A 15,879-nucleotide genomic window follows, 5' to 3' on the forward strand; every position below is an offset into this window, starting at 1 on the left:
ATTTTTAAATTTTCTGTTTATTGTGGTACAATATACGTAAAACAAAACTTACCATTCAAACCATTTTTAAGTGTAGAGCTCAGTGGCATTAAATGTATTCACATTGTTGAACAACCATTACCACCATCCATTTCAATTTTTTCATCTCCCAAACTGAAACTGTACCCATTAAACAACTCTTCATTCCCTCCCCACTATTCTGTATTGTCTTTATGAATTTCATTATTCTAGTACCTCAAGTAAAATCATGTATGTGTTCACTTTTGCCTGGCTTGTTTCACTCAGCATAATGTTTTTAAGGTTCATCCATGCTGTAGCATGTATTTTCTTCCTTGTTATTACCTTCTTAACTCAGAACTATACCAGGATAAAACAAAACCCGTGATAACAAGCAATTAGGCACTTTAAAACATTTACTTTTAAAATCAGAATAACATAGTTTATTTACTCACATATATTCCTGTTTGTTACCAGATATTTTCAGCAAACAGACATCTTTAAGCATCTTCATCTGCTTTTATCAAACTTTGAAGTGGCTCCTGCTGCTGTTGACAATCATAGCAGCCTGTTGGGGGTAAAGTATGGGGAGAGAAAAAAATAATGTATTCCTCAAAATTCAGAAATAATAAAACACTTGAGTGTGGGTAAAATGTGCATGTGTATGGCATCAATGAAGGCCAAATAATGCTTTGTTTCCATACATTTCCATACATGCTTTAAAATGAAGAATAATGTAAGCATATCACATATTTATTAACTGTTAGTCAATTATATATTATTTGAAACTATCAAATTCTAGATTTTATGGAATAGCTGTTAAACTGAAGATGATCCTTAAAATTATGACATGTTTTAAACACAAATGATCATGTAAAAACAATTAAGCATTTAATATGGTAAAAAATTTTATAAAATCAGAAATGTTATTGACTCAACATAATTATTCTGAAGAACAAAATGATTTAATCATGCGTATAAATGTCTTTCTCCCCACTCCCCAAAAAACCCTCTCAATTCAACAGATACCTTCAGAGTGGCTCCTATTTGAAGTTTATAAGGGATACAAAGATGTGTTACATGGTCCTTGCTTTCAAGCGATGCATCTTGTGTAGGGGATGCTGATATGTACATCTATGTAGTAGGGGAAGCAATGAGAGAAAGGGGTACTGAAGATACTGAGGCTTCAGAGAGGAAATAGCAGGTGATCGTTTTAGATAACTGAGGTAGAATTTAATCAATACAAATAAAGATGACTAGGTGGTGGTGGTGGGAAGAAAGGTAGATGGAGGGAACAGAATAAACTACATAGAAAAGCAGCAAGTATAGAGCATCTCCAGGGAAATAATTAGAGCAATGCATTTCCAAGCAGGTAGGGTACAGGTAGCAGTGAAAGGTAAAAGTGAGAAAAATGGCCTGTGGTCAGAATGAGAAGGTCTTGGATATAGCATTAAAGGTTTTAATTTTTACTATGTGTGTATATAGGAGAAATTGAAGGTGAGAATATGCCCAAAGTTGCCCAGTGGAAGATGACGGTGCTTCCCTGTGAAGAATGGATTTCAGGATGAGACAGTCCAGACACGTTAAGAACTCTGTATTATACTTTTAGGTCTGAATAATTTTTTTCCCCTATCTTGAAATATGAGAAAATAAACCCAGGCAAAAGAATCCTAATGAAATTTTAAAATTCTATTTTTTTAAACATGACATAAATATAATGGCTCCCTTTAAGTATATACAGGTTAAGATTCTAGAGTTCAATCACTTCAGCATTTTTTTTTTTTTTCTTTCGCAGACAGTCTCCCTCTGTTGCCCAGGCTGGAGTGCAGTGGTGTAATCTCAGTTCACTGCAATCTCTGCCTCCCGGGTTCAAACAATTCTCCTGTCTCAGCCTCCCGCGTAGCTGGGACTACAGGCGCATGCCTGCACGCCCAGCTAATTTTTTGTATTTTAGTAGAGACAAGGGTTTCACTCTGTTGCCCAGGCTGGTCTTCAACTCCTGAGCTCAGGCATCTGCCCACCTTGGCCTCCCAAAGTGCTGGGATTACAGGCGTGAGCCACTGCGCCCGTCTCACTTCAGCTTTTAAGGAAATGGGAATTCAGAAGTGAAGGGACTTGATCCTAGTTATACTCTTCTGTCAGAAGTAGAACCCAAAGTAGGATAAAGATCTTTAGACTCTGGGTTCAGTCTTTCTTCTACATTATCTGGCATTCAATAATAATATATATTTGCTTGGTAGTCATCTCTAAAGAGTCTCAGTTTAATTGGAAAGCAAAGAATTACTTATTTTCCTTTCCAAAGAACTTGTTTTAACCATCAAGTATTAAAATTAACCATTTTTTTCTAGGAAAGTCCTGATGGAATTTGTTTTCATTAATAGAAAAAATATATGTAATTATAACAACTGTAAATAAATGTGCTTGAAAATTTGAAGATGACTGAGTAACAAATTCTTTTATATTTACATTGTCCTGAATTTATTAGCTAAGTAAAAGAGAAATTGCAGACTCATATGATAGTCACAGATTCTTAAAACAATAAAGATAAAATTAATTGATTCATGTTATATGTAGCTGTAATCATTTTTTTCTTAATAGCAAAGAAATGCTACTAAAGAGAGCAGAGATTTATATAAAAATGGAAGATGTACACCTATCCACTAGTGGCTTACAATCAAATAGGATTTGGAGCACTTGAAAAAGACATGTTATTCCATATTGAAAGCAAACTTAATAAATGTTACCCCTTTAATTATATATATAAATTCATATATGATTTATATCTTATATATTGTATGTCTATAATTATATATACTAATTCATTTATACATATAAAAAACTGTACATAATTAAAAATAAGTATATGCATTTTCAGTAAGAAAAAAATCATTTGAGAGGAGAAAAAATGTAGAGAAATACCACATAGAGTGGTATTATAATAAGTAAGTGAGTTTGGAATTCTTAAGCCTGTGAGTATGGACACAAAAATTACTGAAATTTTAATCCTTTTATTTACTGAGAATTATTTTGGAAAATGAGTTGATGATTCCAAGTTGGCAAAAATAAGCAATGTTCCAAGATAATCAGTAGATATGATTTCATCAGAAAATTATGAATGTGATTGGATGAGTGTTGGGTATACTGGATTTGGTTAGATTATAGAAGGTCTTACTGTTCAAGCTAAAGCATGGTGACTCCATTCTAAAATGTATGCTAGAGGTAATTCAGATTCATTTAAAATGTATGAGACATAAAATGCCATAAGGAAAATCTGTTTTAGAAGACTTTACTGGGTTGTGACCATGATATAAGAGCCTTCCTTGGTACCTAATTAGTGAACAATAACTCTCAGTCATAATAATCATATTAATTAGGGGAACTGTGTTTTTATCCTGGCTCTGCTACTAAGTCACTCATGAGCATAAACAACTCTACTTCTCTGAATTTCAGTTTACTAACATGTGAAATGGGAAGGTTAATCAGATAATCTCAAGGAGTCATTTCAGGTTAAAAATTCCTGAAATTCATGTTGATCCAGATCCCAAGGCATGATGTCAGTGCATAAGCAGTGTTTTCATCCCAACTCCCCAACCCCCCAAAGAATAAAGCTAAATCAATTGTTCATGGTCCAGTTTGGATGTAATTATTTTGATCCAGTCTTTACTTAATTTTAAAAATTACAAAACATAAAAAAACAAAATTTTCCCAAAGTAGTTCAATGCAGAACATTTGGGAAGTTAAGCTATATATATAATAATATATATATATATAATATTTTACAATGCAATTACATATTGACAAATTCAATGAAAAGTAGACCATCTAAATATTTTAAGAGATTAAACTTCACATTCTCTGCAACTAGAAAAACAATAAGCTACTGCATATCAGTACATGACATTCAAATATATTTTAAAGTGTACTTCCCCCTCTTAAAATGGCAGTGAGTATACATTAGTGCAACCACAAAGCACTTGTAAACTTTTTTCTGTTCAACATCATCCATGTCCATCAGAACCAATTCTGTTTGGCTGGCTCCAAGGCTTTCTTGGGCCTGAGCTTCATGTTTTTCTATTTTAACAGTTACAGCCTTTATCCATAACCGCAGCCATCCATCCAGAAATGCCCACCGTCTGAGGCTGGGAGAGCTGGTGGTATGTAGCTGAATTTGAAGAACTCTTTTACCTTTCTAAAATAAGAACATGGATTTGATTCAAAGATTGGAGACATAACTGTATACAATAAACAGATTTTTACTTATCACTTTTTAGGCAAGAAGCTTTGCTAAACTGAGTAAGAGTCAGGCCACTGGCAGTTTTAGTGTGATTTGTGAGTGCTCTCTCTGCCTCTCTAGAGCCCCTAGTGTCAGGTAAGGGAGATAAGAAAGGACGCATGACTATCTGCCTTGCTTTTAAAATACCAATGAAAGGCTGATGTTTAACAAAAGGTGCTTTATAAAAGGATCTATACAGCTGAGTTTTAATCAAATAAGTTGTAGTTCTTAATATATTACAATTCTTGAGAGCTAGCAATATATCTGGCTTGTAACAGACTATGTAACAAGGCAAATGCTCTGCTCTTTTTTCATCAAGATTCCGTGTGTGGCTGTCAGAGGAAGTCATTAGCATGTGCAGTGGAGTGCTAACCAATTAACACATCTAATGAGAGGGTACTGACAGCAGCCTCTTTTCTTGACATTCAAACATCATCTCAACTTGATTTTTTTAATCTTTCTGACAAGAAGTACAACTTCCTTCAATACTAGGGAAACTCAAAATGTTTATTAATTTCCATTCACCTCCCTTTAATTTACAATATGTACACTTTAACAATGACAGAAAAGTGAATTATCAAACTTCAATTATAAATACTGACATAACAGGTTAAATGTATTTCTTAAGCACTATGTATGTGTTCTTCCACATTCCTATCATCTACTTCAGATCTGAGATGCTGGCTCCCTCCTGGTACTCCTCCTCTAAGCAGGCTCTTCATAGAATAGCAACTCAAAGGCCAAACCTTCTTGCCCAAGGTGAAAGTGGTCAGGCTTCGATTCTTCTTTAGAAAATGCTGTGCGGGGTCTCATTGGATGGCCTTGTGAGATCCGACCAGATCACTTTTGGACAAAAAGAGGAGTCAAAGAGAACTTGGGTTTCCAGAAAAAAAAATAAAGTGCTGCCCCCTATAAATCAGTCTCTGTGGAATAGGTGTCTTCCTAAAGAGGTAGAAATAATAGGGGGTATGTGTTGCAGATGCCCATATTTCAATAATACTGAACACTGTATCTTTAAGGGCTGCATCTTTAGGGGTTTAAAATGGACTGACTCCACTCATCTCTCTGATTTTTTCATAAGTAAGCCAGAACACCATTGACCAAGGGGTCTGAAAGATTAACCAAAGAAGTTAGTGCATATTTCAAAGCAATTGTAAATATTCTACATATGTGCATACATATATTTGAATGACAAAGTCATTTTCCATCCACTTAGGCTGAAAACAAATATTTTGGTATTTCACCTTTGTAAAGGACTTTATAATTTACAAAGCATTTTTATGTCTTATTTATCACAGATTTCTCTAAACAACATCTTACAATAGAAAGGAAAGATATTAATATCCCTGTTTTTCAAATGAGACCACTGAGGCTTAGCAGTCAAATGCCTATTGGCATGCTATAGAGCTAGACCACAGGCTTCTGTTTTCCATTCTCAGAGTTCTTTTTATTGAACCATTACTAGCTAAAGGGCTGGGACTCAAGATGCCTGAATTCTAGGCAGGCTTTTCTATATCTAGTTTGTATATGGAGCATAAAAACAAGTCACTTTAGAACTTGAAAGTGAGGCAGGCGAAAGATTATCCTTGGAGATTTAGGTCACAAAACCAACACCTGATGTCTCACAACATTTACATAAAAATTCACATTAAATATAGAAAAGCCCTTCCAGCTCAGAAAGCCTTGTCTTTAACTTGAATGAAGGTATAGCTACATCTAAAGGAATTATAAAAGAATAGGGTTAGAAGAAGACATAAATGCTGAGGATGTAAACAGTAAAGATAGAGAGGGAAATCACAGGGTAAACACTGGAACAGAGAGTGCCTTGGATCTAATAATTCCTGTCTAATTCAGTTCTAATCAAAATTGAACAGAGAGTAGCTCTATCATTCTAGAGTAGATGAATAAGCTTAAGCAATTAGAAAATAAAATGTATTTAGTTTTGTTTGTAAAGCAATGTTTATCTCATATTCGTTTGGAAATACTGAGCATGTTATATTAGTAAACTGAGAATTCACTAAGTAGTGGATTTAGGAGAATATATCTTGGTTATTTAAAGGTATGATGACATACATGAAATAAGGAATATAAAGCTATGATAATACCATATTCTTGTGACAACAAAAATGAAGTAAACCAATATAACTGGAGTTGGATGAAGAAGGTAGAGGTCTTAGTTAAGAACCCCTATGCAATCATTCTTAATTGCTGTGGTAATCAATCTTCTTCTTCATGTTAATGACATTATAGCAACAAAATCCATAGGCAAATGAAATAGGTACTAACCAGGGACTGAGCAAAGCAAGGTCGCAGTACCTCTATCCAGTAGAAGGGATCAGGACAGAGTTTAGCTGGATTTTGAATAGAGTTTTTAAAGAGTAGGAGATCATATAGCCAAAGAATGTGGGTGGTATATAAATGGGATTTACCAAGCCTCTGTACAGGAGTAGCACATGTGGGCACTATGTTTGCTTGCTGATTTTCTCACTGATCTAGCTATGAGCACTGCAAATAATGCAAGTGTATATGAACCTATATCGTTTCTTTTGGTCTATCTTTTGCCATAAGGCTGGAGAAAAACCAGAAGCAGAGTCCCTTTTCATGCCTGCTACTGTGGAGCTGAACACGTAAGAGCTCTCTTGTGTTGATTAAGTTTACAAATAAGCGCCTCTTGTTCTGATTCTGTGTTAAGAAAGAAACCTTCTAATTATTACTTGAGTACCCATATAGCTTGAATTTAGGAAAAACCACATTGACCAGAGGACTTGAACATCTAGATCACTTGCCAAATGTGTTGTGCGATGTGAATGAGCCAACTATTGTGGCCTGATCATCAGTGTCAATGAGATCAGCCGAGTCAAATCTATATTTTCAAGGCCAGTTTACTTGGAAATGCTCATGAATTAGGTTTCTGTGCTCCGGGTCATGCACTGTGGCAAATCAACCAGGCAGTGACTTTCTGGTGATCTTTGGTTGTTAGCCAGCCTTTCTTTAAATACCCCTCCACTGCGAGAAATGTCTCTTCAATTTTAAAACTTCTGTAGCTAGCTGCAGGATGTTGAGCAAATCAGTATATTATGTTAGTAAGGAGCATAGCGTTTTGAGTGGAACAGATCTGAGGTCAATTCCCAGCTCTGCCACATAGTAGCTACGTGAACTTGGGCAAGCTTCTTATGCTTTGAGCCATGATTTCCTTATCTGAAAAATGAGGATAATACTGCTTGTTTTGCTAGGTTCTTACACAGTTTAAAAAAGTAATGTATTTAGAGCTTTGCATGTATTAAGTACTCTTTTTTGTTATTTATACTTCCTGAGTCATATGTATAAAGACAAAGGATTAAACAAAGTGGTCCCATCCTTTGTACTTAAATATTCTACCTGCCCCTCATCCCTTCTGACCCTGATTTTGTGTTTCTGCAATGGTCTCACTCATCCTCCTAGCTTCCTACATTAGAAACACAGGAAATCCCCTTTGCTTTTTTCTGTCCCTCACCTTCTGCATATAATCAGTTACTAAGTCCTATGGAGTTAACCATAAATGTCCCTAAAATTTATCTTCTCTCCATTTCTACAGTCATCTAACTGGTTAGATCATTGCTAAAACTTCCTTTCTTATATCCTAGCTTTCAATGAATCTACTATACGGCTTCCAAAGTAGTCTTGCTGTCAAACAAACCTTAGCACGTTGCTTCTGGGCTTAAGCAGGTGCTCCATAGATTTCATCTAAACTACTAGGCTTGGCCCACAAGGTTCTTCCCAACTTGGTCCTTAAGTACCTCTCTAGCCTTATCTCCTACCATCTCCCCTATGAGGACCTATTCTTCAACCAGACTGAATTTTCTGTAGTTCCTCAAACATAACAGGCCTACACCTGACATGATCCCTATGCTCATGTTGCACCCTTATATTTCTCTTGACAAACGCCTATTGATGCCTCAAAGCCCAGATCAAATATCAGCTCTGTGAAGCTTCTTGCGACTTCCCAGATATGGTCATAGCCATTTCTACACCACTCTCTGCGTTCCCACAGAGTACTGTTCATACAGTAGAGCAAGAATACAACCTCCTTAATATATCGGGTGTCAGGCCGCCTGGGTTTGATGCCCTGAACCACTCACCTGGCCAAGCTATTTAGACTTTTGATGTTTTTTTATTTCCTCCTCTATAAAAGAGGGATATGATAGTAACCTACGGCACAGATTGTTGGGAGAATTCAATGGGTTAAGCCATGAAAATGATTAGCACAATACTGGCCATATACCAAGTGATTCAGTAGTATTTATTTAGTAATTTTTATTATTTCTGTAATTTTAACTACTTACATGTTTAACTTCTACATCTCATTCTAAGCTCCTCTAGTGCAAAGACTATGTTATTCCTCAGTGTTACCAGCACTTATAACAGTGCCTGGTTTATGCAGGCCAAATCAAACTTTACCTTTCCAGTAAGAAACAGCCACAGTTTTGACATAATTTCAAGGTATAATCAAAACCACCAAAATAATATCTCAAACTTGGGTATACTTTTATCAGGTATTGCCAAGGGCTTTGGCTGTTAATTTCATATTAATACACAAATACCTACTATTCCTTGATGATAGCATTTATTACCAACATTTCAATTACCATCTATATGTGGAAAATGCTCAAATCTAAACCTCCATCCTTGTATTCTCTCCTAAGACCTAGAACAGTATATTCAGTTTGTCATCTAGACATCTCTGCTTGGATGTCCTATGGGTAACCAAAATTTCACAGGTCTTAAACTAACCTTATTTTACCTACAGATCTTCTTCCCTGCAAATGATCCCCGTTTTAGGAAATTACATCATCATCCTCAGTTGCTCAGAGCAGGAATCTGGGAATGAAGTCTGACTTTTCCTTATCTTCTCCAACCATTCTCCCATCCCCATCCAATTAGTCATGTTTCTATTCCCTTTCTACCTCCTAAACATGTTTGTAGTCCATGTTCTGTTCCCACTGTCATACTCTTTCCAAGCCACCATTATCTCTCATATATCATTACTCCTGGTCTTTTCCCAATCCACATGACAGGCAGAACAAATTTTCTAAAAATGCATGTTTCTTCAAACCGGTGCCCATTACTCTTCTGGCTCATATGTCCTTCCCAGTGTGGTGTCTGCCTCTCTCTGGTCTCACCCTTTGACTCTCTCCATGAGGTCTCTCTCTGTGGCTTGGCCCGCTAGGTTTCCTTGAACTCACCCTGCTCTCTGTCCACTCCAACTGTCCCTCTGTAGAGAATGTTTTTTTTCCCGCCCTCTTTACCTGGCTAAGTCCTACTCATTTTGCAAATCTAAATTCAAAAGTCCATTCTCCAGGGAGGTTTTCCTCATTGCCAGTTTAGGCTGTACTTATTTGCTATATATTTCTATAGCACTATGCACTCTTCCCATAACATTTATCACTTATAGTTTCTTATTCAAAGCTGAGACCTCAGGACAGGGCTTTGCATGATGTAGGCACTCAAAAGATACATATAATATTATATATAATTGTATTATAATATATTGTGTTAATTTTTGATTGCTTGAATTTCTAAACCTATAACTCACCCATTCTTTCAAATGTTTTAACTTACAGAAAAGTCAGCACTTGGTTTTGATTACATTTGCTATATTGCTTAAACAAGTCTAATTCTACATTATAGATTAGAATTCTATATTTTATTATATTTGCTATATTGCTTAAACAAGTCTATCTAATTCTGTATTATAGATTAGAATTCTACATTTTATTATATTTGCTATATTGCTTAAACAAGTCTATCTAATTCTATATCTTAGTTCACTGCAATGAAAATAACATCTAAACCAAATAAAATGACATAATGTTTTCTTATGAAGCAGAGTTTTGTAGTAATAAATATTAATGGGTAATGTAACATTTGCTATCAAAGTAACAGTAAATTTTTTTGTAGGAGAGATCTCTAGTGTAAAATCTGTATATGTGTTCCAAAATATTGTATTAAAATATAACTAAATGGAATACTAAAAATTTTACATGACAGAAAATCTATTTACTGGCTTTATAACAAGACTATCAACTTATTCATTAATGGAGGTAACTTATTTTATCTTACTCTACCACAGAAGGCAAGATAACTCTGAGGAGAGATGAAAGGAAATAAAAGAAGATTTAAAAAAGAAAGGATCTTGATTTGGGGGGCAGGGCCATGCTTCAAACCAGAAGAGAAAAGGGAAAATGCTTATAGATTAAAAGTAATTTAAGTACAAAGAAAAAAAAAAAAAACAAAGGAAGTAAACCTAACTTTACCATTCTCAGCCAAGATGGTAAAAAGCCTTTATATAGACTCATGAATCCTTCACCTTGAACTGCCTGAATCAAGCAGTCAGTTGATGATTTATACAGAAGTCCCCTACAAAGGAAACAAGATCCTTTTGTTAATTTTTTTCTGTGTAAAATATATATATATATATATTCATAAAATTAAATTGTCTAAGGAATCTTACAAAAATTAAATATTGGCTGGGCACGGTGGCTCACGCCTGTAATCCCAGCACTTTGGGAGGCCAAGGCAGGCAGATCATGAGATCAGGAGATTGAGGTCATCCTGGCTCACACGGTGAAACCCCGTCTCTACTAAAAAAAATACAAAAAATTAGCCGGGCATGGTGGCGGGCACCAGTAGTCCCAGCTACTCAGGAGGCCGAGGCAGGAAAATGGTTTGAACCTGGGAGACGGAGCTTGCAGTGAGCGGGAGATCGCACCCCTGCACTCCAGCCTGGGCGACAGAGCGAGACTCCGTCTCAAAAAATATATATATATATTTTCTGCTAGTTTAGAAAAATATTTGTGGTTCTACAGATACAGATAACGTCTTTTGATCTTAAAGATATTTTCAAGGTTAACTCTTCTGATTCATGCCCCCCTTGGTTTTATACTTAGAATTCACTCTATCTTCTTTCTTCCAGAGAGAACATACTATTTCATATCGAATCAAATTCTCCATGTTATCTACTCAAGTCATAAGCTTCTGAAGAAAGTGCCCTGTAAATTCTCAGCAGAATATGCTTTCAACAATTCTTTAAAACAATAAAGTCCTAATAAAACCTTGTGTCTAAATAATATGATTGTTAATTAGCTTATCTCCCCAAAGGCATGTCACTTTTTCATCAAAGAGCAGGTAACTACATAAAAACAATGCTCTTAATTTTCTCAAAAAACACACGAATACATTTCTATCAATAAAAAATGCAAAGATGCATCTTTAAAAAACAATGGTATTACAGACATTCAAGAACATGGATACTGAAGATTTTTTACTTACCTTCCTTGTTTATCTCGTGGTTGATTCATTATTCTGCTTTTGATGACATCGGCTGGTGTTCCCAGAATAGAAGCTACCAGTCCAGAACATAAACTATAAATACAAATAAATGAAATTGAAAGATGATATGTAGTAGTTTCTAGCTTAGGAAAGGGAATGTGGTATTCAGAAAGAATATACTACTAAATATATTCTTATAAGCTTCATAATGCTCTTTTTGCTTAAAATTAATGCTAAATTAATTAAAGAAGTAGAAAAAAAATCAAAAACAAAAAGAATATCAGTTAACAAACGGGTATTGTGTACCTGCTGGTGCCAAGCATTCTTCTAGGCAGTGAATAAGACAGGTAAGACCCTGCCCTTGAGGAGCTTATACTTCACTTGGGAAAAGGCAGAAGTTAAATAAATAATTTCAGAAGCTGACAAAAGCTATGAAAAAAACATGGGGAAGTGTGACAGGGAGCAAATGGGTGACAGGCAGTCAGGGAAAACTCCTACAGCAGAACTGAGTGGTCAAAAAGGACACATCTGTATGAAGACCTGAAGGAAGAAGGTTACATGAAGATAGAACAGTACATGCAAAAGCCCCGAGTCAGTAATACTCTCGGAGTGGTTAAATTCACACACACACACACACACACACACCCCTACCTCCAAATATTTGACTTGACACTATTATATTTACTTTTAGGGCCATCTAAACAGCATAGGAAGTTTTAGAATTTGGAAACAAGATCAGAAGCTAAATGAAATCACTATAATGTCAAGGACAGTAGACATCTATAAAATAAGTCATTCTAATGGGTAATTTAAAATTGTGTTGCAAAGAGATCAAGGTACTGTTCCTTCCTGGAAAGCCCTTCTTCCTGTCCCTTTCTGTGAAGAGACACAGCCTTTCAAAACCCTTGTCTATTTCTACCTCCTTTGTGGATCCTTCCAAGTGGTTTTTTCCTTCCTCTGAACCCTGTAGTAACTAGTTGCTTCCTTTTAGCATTTCCTGTAGAGTGTTTTTATGTTTGTCTTGTTTTCCTTGTTGGTAAGTTCCCTGGGTAGGAATTGAGTTTACCCCTTTGATGCCCACTGCAGAGCCCTGCCCAGTGCCTTTAACATAAAAGGCACTCAAACTTATCTGCTGAGTTGGAGAGTCCATCATCATAGCCAGTTCCTGGGATGGCTCCATCAAGGTGCAAATATTTTGAGAAGTTTAATCCAAAACATCCTACAACTTTGTCTCTTCCCCATTCTAACTGCAACAAACTTTAAGAAATTCATCTTTATAAATATACTCTTCTCTAAAGGTGATGGCAGTACAATCCCAATCAAATGAGTCTAAAGAATTTATGCCAAATATGGAAGAAAAGTTATTTAAAAAAAAAAAAAAAAAAAAACCAGAGTCCAACTAAAACAATCCTTACCTTGATAAACCATGAGTCATGATATTGTCCTCAAGTGGTGTATTCAATACCAAGTAGTGTTTCACTGTATCGTAAGTGGTTAAATCTGGCAATGGAAAAAGTTTAAATATTCATCAGTCAACAGTGAATGTCTTGTGTCAAGAATATGCTAGGCTTGGGGCAGGAATGTGTACCAGGATAAAAGATACCAAGGAATCTTTCTTGTTCTCAAGGAAAGCACAGCTACAGACAGAGAGAGAGGAAAAGAAGAAGAGACAGAAAGTCAAATGTATCATTTGGACTCCTGTATCTAGCTGCGCCTAAAGTCAGCTCAACCCCTGGGTCTTTTAGTATTTGAGTCAATAAATTACTTTTTTTAACCAAAGCTGAACTGAAATCCTGTCACTTATAAATAAAAGGTCCTGACCATTATTCTACATTAAGCTTTTTATACGTTTTCAAGACAGGGTCTCTGTCACCCAGGCTTGAGTGCAGTGGCACGATCTCGGCTCACTGCAACCTCCGCCTCCTGGGCTCAAGTGATTCTTGTGCCTCAGCCTCCCAGGTAGCTGGGATTACAGGTGTGCATCTGGCTAATTTTTAAATATTTTTGTAGAGATGGGGTTTTACTATGTTACCCAGGCTGGTTTCAAACTCCAGAGCTCAAGAGATCTGCTCACCTCAGCCTCCCAAAGTGCTGGGATTATAGGCGTGAGCCACCGCGCCTGGCCCTTTTATACATTTTCTCTAATGGCAATGAAGAGCTATGAAAGGGTTTTCAATAGGAGAATGACATCACAATGCTGGAGTTATATAAAGTTTACCCACACTAAAGTATAGGGAAGTAAGTTTTAATGAGGCAAGAATGGATAGGTACATTTGATTGCACTGGGGGAAACAGCCAAGGACAAAATGAACAAACATCCTTGCTCTCTGTTGTGGGATGAGACAATGAAGTAAACTACATGGTGTTTCAGATGCACTTGCTCTTGAAGTAAATGCCCTGAAGACAAAGAAGGTAAGGAAAGGGGAGAGAGAGTACCAGAGGGTAGGGAGGAATAGTTTCTATTAATTTTAAATAGGGTGATCAGGCAAGACCTCTTGATAAGTGGACATTTGAACAGAGACCAAAAGAAAGCATGAGAAAACAAACTTGTAGATAGCTAAGAGAAATTGCCCCAGGCAAAAATACAGTATGCTTTCTAACCCTGAGTCAGGAGTCAGCTTGTGGTGTTAGAGGAACAGCCAGAAGACTGGGCCAGCAGCAGCAGAATATGCAAGGAGTAGCAGAGTCTAGATGATGAAGAGCATCAGAAGCCAGGGGAGGCTTTTGAGCAGAGGAGTGACTGCCCGAGGTTACTATTTAGAACTTAATAGAACTACTGAGAACTCTATTAAGAACTCAATAGTTCTATTAAGAGTAGACTACAAGAAAACAAGGCAGAGCAGTCAGCCCTGTAAGCGATTATGATGACTTGAATAAGGGAGTTGTGGAGCCCTGGTCAGGTTCTGGATAAATTTTGAAGAATCAACAGGATCAGCCAGCAGACTGAATACAGAATGGTAAAAAGAAATCAAAGACAACTGCAAGGTTTTGAGTGTGAACAATTTAAAGGACAGAGGCACCATTTATAGGGATGGTGAAAATGAAGACAGCTTTAAATTTTAAAAAATAAGGTAACAGCAAAGATAATCTTGATAAAATCAGTTTCAAAGGCATAGTGGGGCAAAATGGGAATGGGGTAGATATGGAAAGATCAGTTGTGAGGCCTCTGTAGTGGTCCAGTTGGAGGGAATAAATAATACTTGGACAACAGAATGGCTCCAGGGATGGAGAAAATATATGAGTCTCAGATATATCTGGAAGATGGAATGACTGGATTTGGTGACTGCCTGGATATAAGCAATGGAGCAAATGAAAGAGAAGAGCCAAAAATCATGCCTAGGTTTCTGCTTGTACAGCTGAAAGAGTGGTGATATATTTTTGAGATTATGAAGAATGTAGAAAGAATGGTGTGAAAGAAGAGTTTCTAGCTTCTTTCTCAAAGATTGACTTCCTTTGATGTTTAGGTGGTATATTACTGGAACCCTCAAAAATGCTATTTATATTCCAGTGACAAGTTTTAAGGATACCAATAGCGTGTTAATATCTGTGTTTCAAATAAATCACTCTGGATACCAGGTACATATTTGAGGATGGAGGAGGAGATGAGTTAGATGGCTGTGGCAGTGGTCCAGCTGAGAGGTTTTCAAGGCTGATGGTGTACAAATGGTCATTTTAAGGATACTAAAGTAGTAGGTATTGGAGGGGAAAACTTTTAAGAAATATTTGGGAGACAGAATTGGTAAATGAATATGAGAAGTGAGGGGTAGGGATGAGTTAAGAGAACATTCAAGTTTCCGGCCTGGGGTGTTAGGAATGGGAGCAGGATTGCCAGGGGAAAGATTTGGACAGTCTGGATATAACAACAATCAGATAGCTGTATCTATCGGTTTTAATCTTAAAGTCTGGACTAGAGAGGAGGACCTTAGAAATAGTTTGGCCTTGTCTCCTTATTGTCACAATTTCCCTATTTTAGTAAATCCTTTTCATACATCACTGTAGAATGAAGCAAAAATGCTCTGTGGAAAATATTCAATTATGACCTAGAACATCTATATAGCCGGTCAACAATATATGGTCACCAATATATTATAAATAAAAATAAAACATAAATTTTCACTTCTCTAATTTAAGTGCTTTTAACTATGAAGGCAATTAGGATTTTTAGAATTTAACAAAGTTTCCATTACCTCCCATATTCACCAGCGCTGCTCTTTGTATATTGGGTACCCAGCCTGCCCACAGCCCACGTATTCCTCCTTCAGCTAAGATTTTTGCAAATGCATGATGTACACCACGAAATC

At 36.4% G+C, this 15,879-nt stretch overlaps 2 protein-coding genes across 12 annotated transcripts in view; one reads left to right on the forward strand and one right to left on the reverse strand.

The window, feature by feature from the left end:
- LOC108533427 (uncharacterized) overlaps positions 1 to 11,360 on the forward strand; it is a 17,312-nt gene extending 5,952 nt beyond the window's left edge. For 2 of the 4 annotated variants that reach the window (XR_001886732.1, XM_017878081.1), the window contains exons 2-3: positions 6,839 to 6,897; positions 11,223 to 11,360. Coding sequence is in view for 2 of the 4 variants with exons in the window: in XM_017878081.1 (XP_017733570.1) it covers positions 6,839 to 6,897; positions 11,223 to 11,288 (125 nt within the window). In the remaining 2 variants the exon portion in view is untranslated. Of the gene's footprint in view, positions 1 to 6,838; positions 10,554 to 11,222 lie in introns of those variants that run through there. The other 2 variants (XR_001886731.1, XM_017878082.1) reach the window with 2 other exon arrangements.
- SLC25A27 (solute carrier family 25 member 27) overlaps positions 1 to 15,879 on the reverse strand; it is a 41,482-nt gene that overhangs the window by 13,843 nt on the left and 11,760 nt on the right. For 3 of the 8 annotated variants that reach the window (XM_017878072.1, XM_017878073.1, XM_017878074.1), the window contains 5 exons: positions 15,766 to 15,878; positions 12,994 to 13,078; positions 11,579 to 11,671; positions 10,564 to 10,666; positions 3,618 to 4,186 (listed from right to left, as the gene is read on the reverse strand). In XM_017878072.1, the coding sequence (XP_017733561.1) occupies positions 3,899 to 4,186; positions 10,564 to 10,666; positions 11,579 to 11,671; positions 12,994 to 13,078; positions 15,766 to 15,878 (682 nt within the window). In that variant the 3' untranslated portion in view covers positions 3,618 to 3,898. Of the gene's footprint in view, positions 1 to 452; positions 566 to 3,614; positions 5,380 to 10,563; positions 10,667 to 11,578; positions 11,672 to 12,993; positions 13,079 to 15,765; position 15,879 lie in introns of those variants that run through there. The other 5 variants (XR_001886729.1, XR_001886727.1, XR_001886728.1 and 2 more) reach the window with 5 other exon arrangements.

Source organism: Rhinopithecus bieti, unplaced genomic scaffold (genome assembly GCF_001698545.2).
Source record: "Rhinopithecus bieti isolate Rb0 unplaced genomic scaffold, ASM169854v2 scaffold_9981, whole genome shotgun sequence".
Taxonomy (NCBI): Eukaryota; Metazoa; Chordata; class Mammalia; order Primates; family Cercopithecidae; genus Rhinopithecus; species Rhinopithecus bieti.